The sequence below is a fragment of the Tupaia chinensis genome, unplaced genomic scaffold (assembly GCF_000334495.1).
Source record: "Tupaia chinensis unplaced genomic scaffold, TupChi_1.0 Scaffold000477_1, whole genome shotgun sequence".
Classification (NCBI taxonomy): Eukaryota; Metazoa; Chordata; class Mammalia; order Scandentia; family Tupaiidae; genus Tupaia; species Tupaia belangeri.
Window position 1 is genome coordinate 3,897,059 of NW_006159986.1, and position 10,289 is coordinate 3,907,347.

At 54.7% G+C, this 10,289-nt stretch overlaps 1 protein-coding gene across 1 annotated transcript in view; it reads right to left on the reverse strand.

Moving 5' to 3' along the window:
- Positions 1-69: 69 nt before the first annotated feature.
- The window catches only part of CAVIN1 (caveolae associated protein 1), a gene marked incomplete at its 5' end in the record, with an annotated part of 17,072 nt that continues 6,852 nt past the window's right edge, over positions 70-10,289 (reverse strand). Inside the window, 1 exon segment of the mRNA XM_006156058.3 lies at positions 70-2,493. Within this exon segment, the coding sequence (XP_006156120.2) occupies positions 1,789-2,493 (705 nt within the window).

Here is a 10,289-nt window from a genome sequence, read left to right on the forward strand (position 1 = left end):
CCTTCGGTCCTTCCTGTGCTTTCTAGCTCACGCTCTGTAGCTGCTTTCAGAGAATACAACCCACACCGATCCTTTTTAGAAAAGCAGGGTTTATTGGTCAGGCTGCTCACCAGGACACAGCGACGTGAGAGGCTCCCCAGAGCCTGCAGGAAACTACAACTGCTCACAACTCAGTCCCCTTCAGCCCCTCAGCACCAAGGGACCTTGTCCCGCAAGCCCATCCTCCCTCAACTGATGTGTCTCCAACCATTCAGAGGGAAGAAGGGAGCTGAAAATAGGAAAAGGGAAAAAAAAAAAAAAGGCAAAGCTTTGTACTGTATAAAAGGTTTGTGTCCCTAGGCTCCCTCCCCCCACCCCTTAAAACAATGAGCTAAAACAGAGCAAGGAAGATATGGAAGAGTGAGGGTCGATGGGGAGCGGGGAGAAACTTGAGGGGAAGGGCTGTCCTTGCTTCTGGCCAGTCCCCTTTAATGGGGAAGAACGCGGGCTGAAGCATCTTGAAGGGGACCCAAGCGTCTTGAAGAGAACCTGTGAGTGGACTGCAGAAATCAGCAGTCCCTCCCCCCCAAAGATTCAGGAAAGCCACTGCCCCAAGAACAAGGAAACAAGCCAGGAAGGTCTTGGCAAGCTCTGCAGCTTTATGATGCTAGCTCTAGAGAAGGATCTAGAAAAGAAACTGCACGGAGTGCGGAGTGTGCCAGGGCTCTCCCCACCCTCGCCAGCTCTCCGCGTGGTGGCCTGCCCTAAGCACCGCCCCCAACGCCACCTCCCGGCAGCCTGCTGCTGCCCTCTTCTGGGCTGCCCTCTTCTGGGACCGTCGTTTTCTGTGCTCTGAGAAATGGGCTGCTCCTGGGGGCGCCATCCAGACCGCAGCTGAGGGATCTTGTGAGGCCTCTCTCTCTCTATCCTCTCTCTCTCTCCTGTTTAGATCATAGCTTTCTCACACTGTCCTCCCTCCTGACCTTGAAAATAGTCCTGCTGTCCTCTGAGAACCCCAGCAAGATGGGGTTCTTGTCCTGGGTTCTTCACGCTGCTAATAAAGGGGACTCATCTCTTCACTCATTTCTACTTTCTCCCGTTTCCCATTCTCCTTCCCAAAGCCATAGGCAGTGCTCCTGTGTGCAGATGCGGAACCGTGCACATGTGTCCTTCCCCGGCCCCACCCCAGCTCCGCCGGGCTCCAGCCTATATTGATGGGACCCTGTGCAGACACAGCCTAGCTGAAGCCTCATCCAGGGTCAGGGCTCACTCCACCCTCCCTCCCCCATTGCCCCAGGCTTCCCCCAACGCTGCTTTCATGTTCTTCTAGTAGGGGGCAAGGGTCCCCTTCAGAATTCACTCTTCTTTGGGTAATGTTGGCTTTGAGACCTCCAGGGATCAGGGCGAGAGGTAGTAAGAAGAGCAGCAGCGAGCAGGAATCATGGCAGCAGGGTGAGTGCATGGGTAGGGCTGAAAGGAGGGCTGCCCCCAAGGGAGATCCAACTGTGGAATCAGCCATTTTCTCTAGATCCCTGACTTGGACGACCAGTTTCCACCTGGACTGTGTCCAATCGGGGCTGTCCTTTGGGGGGGCTACCTTGCTCTCCGCTCTCCGGTCTCGACAGCTGGAGGACTTGGAGGGGTGCTTTTCAACTAGAGGAGAAGGGTTTTCGATTTAGAAAAAGACCTCAACCCGTTCCAAGGCAGGCTGAGGGAGAAAGCGACAGAGAAAGTTCAGGAAGGGAGAGGAGTGGAGCGGGGGCGGGGAGAGGCGGAGCGAGGCGCCCCCAGCGGAGCCCGCACCCCTGCTCAGTCGCTGTCACTCTTGTCCACCAGCACGGCGTCCGACTCCTCGGTGATCTCCAGCAGCGTGTGCACGTCGGGGCTGCTCCCGCGCAGCAGGTCAGCGGCCTCGCCGCGCTCCGCGCCGCCCTCGTCGTCGTCGTCGGCGCCCACCTCCACCATCTCGGTGGCCCGCACCACCTCCACCTCGCCCTCGCGGATCTTCTTGACGTGGAAGGTGAAGGGCGGCACCTTGTACACCGCGGTCTTGGAGCGCGCGTAGACCACGTGGTCGGGCGTAAAGGACTTGCGCAGCTTCTCGCGAGATGTCTTGAGCTTCTCGCGCCGCTCGGCGGGCACCAGGCGTGTGCCCAGCTTATTCATGCGCTTCTCCAGGGTGTGCCGCGTCTTCTCCAGGTTCTCCTTGGTCTTGAGGCGCGTCTTCTCCAGGTTCTCGCGGGTGCGCACCTTGGTCTTCTCCATCTTCTCCTTGGAGAAGGCCTTCTTGAAGTCGTCCACGCGCCGCAGGCCACTGCGCTTGATGCGCTCCGCGCGCGACTCCTCGATGACCTCCTCCACCTCCACCGCCTCGTCCGACGACAGCTCGAGGGCCGCCGCGTCCTCCTCTGGCCGCTCGCCCTCGCCCAGCTCGTCGCCCTCCTTCTCGGGCAGCGCCTCTGACTCTTTCAGCGACTTGCCAATGCTCAGTTTGGCCGGCAGTTTCACCTCATCCTAAAGGGAAAGGAGAGCGGAGGTGAGACGGGACAGAGGAGCAGGGCCGGGAGGGACGATCCTGGTGAGAGGAAGGGGAACGGCATAGCACCCGTGAAATCAACCCGACCTGTTGGCCGCGTACCCCCAGAGCCTGGCGCAGAGCTGGGCACATCGTGGGCACGCAGTGTGAACTAGTGAGTGGTAACTCTTCAGAGGACGCGAGGAGGGAACCGAGCTTCGGGTCGGAGATCGGGCTGTGTTACAAACGTACTTCTCTGCGGCCCTACAACCCTGTCCGAGCGCCGGGTATCCTGGCCACCCATCTGATTACGCGTCGGCGCGCACAGCTTGACTTTGGAAAGGGACAGAGCGCCCTCTGCTGTCCGAAATCACACACTGCCCCAGCCAGGCCAAAAAGCAAGGGAGTTTGGGAGAGTCTGCTTAGCGTGCTTGGGAATAGGGTACGAGCTCACAGCCAGTTTCAGGTGGCCCTCAAGTAGGATAGCTTGGAGGGAAAGTAAAAGGAGGACATTTTCCAAAGACAAACCATTGCAGAACTAACCTTGGGTAAAAGAGCTATGGCCCATGCCGCCCCCTTCCTTGACCTCCTCGTACTGGTGGGCTCCACCAGTGGTCACTCTCCCCTCCTCCCCACAATGTAGCAGGTGATAGGGGAGAGAGGAAGATGTTGACTGGAAACCAAGAGCATGTTTTCTCCCCAGTACGAACATTTCTGACTTCCCCACCTTGGACTAGAACAGAGGGATTATCTTTCTATTACTTTTCCCCCAGGCCTGAGTTCCAAAGAACTCAGGTAGCTTAGCGGTCCCAGACCCGTGATCCTGGAGCTCAGAGCTAGCTCTTCCTTGTTTCCCTCTTTTTCTGTAAGACCTTGCACCAGCACAGTCTTCCATCCTGGGAAGATTTTCTAAGAGTCTGACTCTAGGCCAGCGTTTCAGAATCTCAGGGTCATCCTCTGAAACCCCCACCACCAGGAGGTGGGGGAGGCTGAGCACAAAAAGGGAGAGGCATAACCCTGAATAGAAACAGGTTCCTTTTTTGGATCCGTAAAAAGCTTAGAAACTTCAAATGAAGGAATGGGAGATAGTGGCTTCTTTGCTTCTTTTTTTCTTTTTAAGAATTATTTTATTGGGGCCGGCAGGTGATGTGGTGGTTAAGGCATTGCACTCCCACGTGGCAGAATGCAGTTCAAGTCCAGTACCTGGTGGCTGGCTTTCTCACGTTCCCTTCCTGTCTGCCTCTCTCTAGTCAAATTTAATAATAATAATAAATTCCCTTCCTGTCTGTCTCTCTCTAGTCAAATTTAATAAAAATAATAATAAATACTTAAAGCAAGCCGCCAGGTCCAGAACTTGGATGATGATTGGCCATGTGGGAGTCCAGCACCTTAACTGCCACATCACTTGCAGACCATTCCCTCCCCCACTGCATGCCATTCTGTCTCTTTCTCTCTTTTTTCTTTATTTCTTTCTCCAGAGGGCATATGGACTAGCCAAAGAGAAAGATAGAGAGATAGAGGAGAGAGCAAGCACCCTTCCATAGGACATGGTCACACCATAATCCCTTCTCCATTTCCCCATCCTGTTGGAATTTGGGGCATACATGCACCTATACATGGTGTGTTTTTCAAGCTCCTAGGACCAGAATTCAAACTGTGTGGTTGGCCATGTGGGATCTGGCTCCCGTAATCACCAAACCACAGGGCCAGCTCTAAGAGACTAGTTTTTCTAAAGGGTTTTCTTTTCTTTTCTTTTCTTTTTTTGGAGAGGTTTTTGCTATAGGGCGCGTGCACTCGCCAGGAAGACAGAGAGAGACAGAGAGACAGAAAGCGAGAAATCAACCCCCGGGGGGATGGCCACAACGCAATCCCTTCTCCTTCATTCTCCTCTTGGGATCTTGGGCACGTGTGCACACATGCCCGGCATGAGTTTAAACCACCAGATCTGGGATTCAAACCACGGTCGGCTACATGGGAGTTCAGTGACATAGCCATTACAATAACTGCTGGTCCCTCCAAAGGGTTTTCTAAAGATCATCGCTGTAATTTTAAGAAAAATCCATCTCTGAGCAAATGAAGCAACATAAAACTGACCCCTCTTGTAGACAAACACATGTATATGCGCTCATGCACGCGTGCGCGCACACACACACACACATACACCCTTATACATTGGCCTTTTGGTATCTCTGCACCACCTGCTCTAGAAATTCCTTCCCCAGCCCCAACGTCTTTCCTTTTCCCTCCCATCCACCTCCCTCTGGAGTTTCCTGGTTTACACTGAAACTAGGAACACCCCCTCCCATTTCCTTCCCTCCCTGTCAACAGCATTAGCAGGACAAAGAGGGAATGCTGGCTTCACTTCTGTTCCTAACTGGGCACCAGCTTTGCTGGGCAGCAAGCCACCTCCAGCTCTCTATTACCCTACTACACCTCCCGGCAGGCAAGGTGACCTGGGCACAGAGCATGCTGGGACTTGTAGTCTCCACCTACCATAGATGGCTAATTGCTCTCATGGGCATTCTAGGGCATTCTGTCCATTTCTTGGCCTCTTATACACCGAGGCGTTGTTCTGAGTGTAGGAAGGTCCCAACCTCTCTTAGCATTCTCTCTGATTTTCATTTGTACCCTTGGGGTGCCCTTCTGCAGTCTCTTCCCTACTGGGGTGCATATCATTAGGAATTACACATCATTTTAGGACTCTCTAGGATCTAAACTTTCTACTACCTCTTCATACATCTCTACCCAGAATTTACTTGTAGCTCCAGTATTAAAAAAACATTTCAGCTCTGTTCTCTTCTTTATAGTCTCTCAGACTAAAAACCACTCACCCAGCCCGACCAGAGGGTGGAGGACAGCCCCTCCTTTCACTCAACTCAGACAATGTGCAGGGGTTAGGGAGGGATTAAGGGCGACTGGCAGGGAACAGTCAGGAAACAGTCCCAGCTGCTGGAAAACAAATCCTCATTGTCTCCCTACCCCACCCCCAGCATCCCTGATCCTCCCCCTGCTGCACCCCAACCCCTAAAGGCTGAGCTGGCTGGTTCGCCTGACCCCTGGCTTCCGAGATAAAGGTCTTTGCCAGCCAAGCTTGGAAGTGAACAGAGCTGGATGCAGGCTTCTTGTAGCCAGTCTCATCTTCCAGGGCCTAATGAAAGGCCTGAAACTCCAACATCAGGGAGCAATCCCAGTGCGGGGAGTTTTATCTCTGGATTTGGGGGAGTCTCCTCAGAGCAGAAAGCTATCTTGGGGGATATAATTCACTTGGGGCTTCCCCTAGCGTGAGGGCTGACAGCAGAGGAGCTGTCTTCTTGGTGGGAAGTCAGAACAAAGGGAAAGAAACAACTTGTCCTGAATCCCTAGACGAAGGTGAAGCCCAGCAGGCCGGCTCCAGAGAGGGTATACTGCGATTAGCTTTTCCCCTGCATTCTTGGATTTCTCTTTTCTCCTCTTTTCCAAGCCAGGTTTCCTCCATGACTCACAGCCTTGGCGTGCTGCTTGGGCCCACCCAGTCTGCCTGTTGCTACAACAACCACCAACATAATCCAAAAGCACCTCCCCCCACCCTGGGCACATAGGCCAGGCACCCACGTCCCACCCCTTGCTTCCCTGGCAGAGCTCCTAAACCAAAGGATGGGCCTCAGGGGGTGGCAAGGAGGAGGGCTCTGCTTGTTCTGTTTTCCCATTTTTATTAAACAAAACCACCACTCCCAACAGGCTTGGTTTCCAGAGTTACCTTTAATGACCAGGTCTGAGCAAAAGCATACACAACTCTTCCCCTGCCCCCTTCCCCCCAAAGACACATAACTCCCCAACCCAGGAAGGTACCAGACCAGGGAGGATTTAAAGGAGCCCCAGGAAGGTTCCCAGCCTCTTCCACCCCAACCTCAACCTTGGTATATAAACTTAAGCTCTGGTTTAAGACATTTTTTTTCCCAGTCTGCTCTAAAGTGCATGCTCTTTACAGAGAGAGAGGGAAAGTGATAAGTCACCCCCAGGGGGGTGGCCATGCTACAATCCCTTCTCCTCAGTTCTGCTCTTAGGATTTCGGGCATGCACGCACAGGTGCCCGGCATGATTCTCAAGCTGCCAGATTCAGGATTCAAACCGTGCAGTCAGCCATGTGGGATTCAGTGCCTTAACCTCCATGCTACCTGCTAGCCCTGGTTTAGGAAGATTTTGATAGGATTATAATTGAATTGAGCACCTTTCATGCCCTGGCCTTTGACCAGGTCCTTCACATTCGTTAGGGAGAAAGGACCAGTGCCACACCGCTCTGAGCGGGAGCCCCTCTTGACTTGGAGTTAACCAGCTCTGTCCCCAGCCACTGCTGGGAAATGGCCAGAGAGACATTAAAGAGGTCATTCAGAGACTCAGGGTCTGCTTAGAGAGGAGGTTAGAAAAGGGCACAGACTAGGAGAGGTGAAGGTAGAAACTAAAAAACTCAGGGGAGGTGCCAGCTGGTGCCCTCTGAGGCTCACCCACACGGGAAGGTTCTGGGTTTGTGTCTAGAGACCTCCTGAAGGACACTGGGCATGCGTGTGCCCATGACCTGGGGCTGGAGAGACCAGAAAGGGGACATTTCAGCTGGCTCTAGCTGGGGTCCTTGGCCCCCCCATAGCACAGTATTTCTCAAAATTTTTTTTTAAGTTTGTCCATTGTCTCTTCCATGAGTTAGAGAGGCAGAGGGGGCAGCACTCCAGACAAGGTCTTGGTGCCACAATCCACCCCCAGCCGACCCCGGGTCATTGGCACATGTGTGCCCAATGTGCACAGGACAGTCTATGGCTGCCAATCCGGACCCCTCCCATGTGGGCCAGCCCCTCAGAGCATCACGTTTTACCTGTGCACCACCGTCCACCACCGGGCTGGCTAAGGTGCAGGTGGATCACAGTGCTAGGACCCTGTGGGGGGTGCTGTCTGTCTGTCTCTGTTGTTCATGGAAGATATAAAGAAAAAAAATTTTTTTAATTAAAACAAAACCCCCAAAACTTAGGACCTCCACTTTAGATTGTCAAGACAGGAAGCTAAGAGAGACCAAAGGCAGAAGGGCCCTTCCCTTCTACTGCAGCACACATTCTCAGTGGGAGTGATACAGCCCCCCACCGGGGGAGGGGTGAAGTTGATGTGAGGGGGTGGGGAAAGAGACTTCGCTATTCCAGTGGTTTGTGGTCCTCTAAAGTCATCGTACATAAATATACAGTAGATCTGTCATCCTAAACTATCACGGAGGAGGTGGATTATTAGGGGAAAACTATCTAAAAAGGGGATGATCATGAAAAAAGAAGTTGGGGCTGGACGGTGGTGCACAGGTAAAACGTGATGCCCTGAGGGGCTGGCCCACATGGGAGGGGTCCGGATTGGCAGCCATAGACTGTCCTGCGCACACTGGGCACACATGTGACCATGACCCGGGGTCGGCTGGGGGTGGATTGTGGCACCAAGACCTTGTCTGGAGTGCTGCCCTCTCTGCCTCTCTAACTCATGGAAGAGACAATGGACAAACTTAAAAAAAAATTTTGAGAAATACTGTGCTATGGGGGGGCCAAGGACCCCAGCTAGAGCCAGCTGAAATGTCCCCTTTCTGGTCTCTCCAGCCCCAGGTCATGGGCACACGCATGCCCAGTGTCCTTCAGGAGGTCTCTAGACACAAACCCAGAACCTTCCCGTGTGGGTGAGCCTCAGAGGGCACCAGCTGGCACCTCCCCTGATTGGCAGCCATAGACTGTCCTGTGCACATTGGGCACACATGTGCCCATGACCCGGGGTCGGCTGGGGGTGGATTGTGGCACCAAGACCTTGTCTGGAGTGCTGCACTCTCTGCCTCTCTAACTCATGGAAGAGACAATGGACAAACTTAAAAAAAAAAAAATTGAGAAATACTGTGCTATGGGGGGCCAAGGACCCCAGCTAGAGCCAGCTGAAATGTCCCCTTTCTGGTCTCTCCAGGCTGGCAGCTTTAGGGAGCCCCGCCCAAGGCAGGATCTGGCAAACATAAGGGATCTCTTTGCAAAACATTTTCTAAAAACACTGGGGGGAAAAAAAAAGTGTAAATGTTTTCCTCAGCTACAGGGAGAGGCTGGAGAGGGCACAGAACAGACCCCAGGCCTGGGTCCCATAAGGGCCCCCTCCAAAGAGGCTGTGTGCCAGACTGGCTGTCCCTGAGGAGGCGGCGGCTTGGGGAAAGGAAGGGAGACTCAGAAGCCATGCACAGACTCATGCAGCTTCGTGCAGGGCGGCCTTTGGGTGCAGTTTGAGTATGGCATTGACAGCGTCTATTGTTAAAACAGAAAACAAGAAGTAGGGGAGGGAGGGCCCTTCCCTTCACCTCCCCACTGCGTGCACACACCACTGCAGATAGCACATTCGCCTCAACTCCATAATCCAGCAGTGTTCTCACAGTGCCCATCCCCTAGCCACAGGGGCGGTTGCCTGGCATGGCTGGCTATCCCAACACTGACCATGACCAAGCAGTGAGCTGCCGGGGCTGGAGGGACACCCCAGGACCACAGCCCCCATGGGACCCAGGCGACCCTAAATGTCCCCACCGGCTGTTGGCTCCTCTGGGGTGGGCGGGAGCCCAGGCTCTGGGTAATAGGGCAGTGTCCTGGGTGTCTGCTCAAAGGCTGGGAGCTCAGGCACTGGCTCAGGCTTCAGGTCAAAGGGCTCAGTCTCAGGCAGAAGGTCAAAAGGCACGATCTTGGGTGTGGCCGGGTCAGGGGGTGCAGTCAGCTTCTTCTTGGGCTAAGACGAGGAAAAGGGGTTTAAATGGGGCTTGGAACGGGCACAGGGGGGCAGAGAGAAAGGCCTTGGTGGCGTGCAGAGAGGGGGCTGGTGAGTGGGGAGGGAGAACACAGTGCATTACGGTGGAGAGAGCCCACATTTCCAGGGCCTCCTAAGAGGGCCCTGGGGACAGAAGGGGCCCACCTACTAATAAACACCACTTAAACTGGACTTCCTCCCTTCCTCCCTCTAGAAGCTTCTCCTGTCCTATCTGGGGGTTCCCACCTTCTCCCCCTACCCAGCCATGGTCATGGGATGATGCTACTGGGGGGGCTGAGATGGGGAGAGGAGAGGCTACTGCGGGGGAAGAAGGCGTTTCTAAGAGACCAGCTTTCAGACTAACTGGGGAGGCTCCAGTGAGTATCACGCGGCTTCACTGTCCTCAGAGCCATTCGCTGCTGTGCCCACTTCTGCTCCCCCAGGGCAGGGAGGGCACTGGGTGCTGCCCGGATGCAGGGAGGGATGGGCTGGAAGAGGGACATCCTGGCTACTTCCCTCTTGCCACGTCTGTGTGTCCCCCCACCCCCGCCTCTTTTGCCACCCTCCCCCCATGCACAGCTTGGGCTCTCAGACAATAAACTGCACAGAGAAACCGGGTCCCAAAGCAAGTCATTTTTATGAGAGGTGGGCCATATCTTGGCCATATCCCTACAGTAGCTCCCAACTCTCCCCTTGGAGGGGTTGAGCCGCCATTCTGGCTCTGGGCCTTCGGAATTCAGGAGGGAAGGAGACTGCAGACACTCAGATCCAGGCAGCAGCAAGTGCTCGGTGAGGCCTGTGGTCACAAGAAGCCAAAGAGCAGGTCCTGGCCTGCCCTCCAGGGTGCAGGGAGGAGATGGGAGTAGCAAGGGGGCCGATGAGAAAGAGCCCCTGGCCCTCCTAGGCAGACGCAGAAGCCTTGTCAGGGGATACCCACAGCTGGCCAGGAGCTCCACCCTGGCCCTGTCACAGGGCCAGGTGCCCACGCACTGCCGTACGCCAGCCCTCGCGAGGCTAAGCGGCTGGTGGGCCC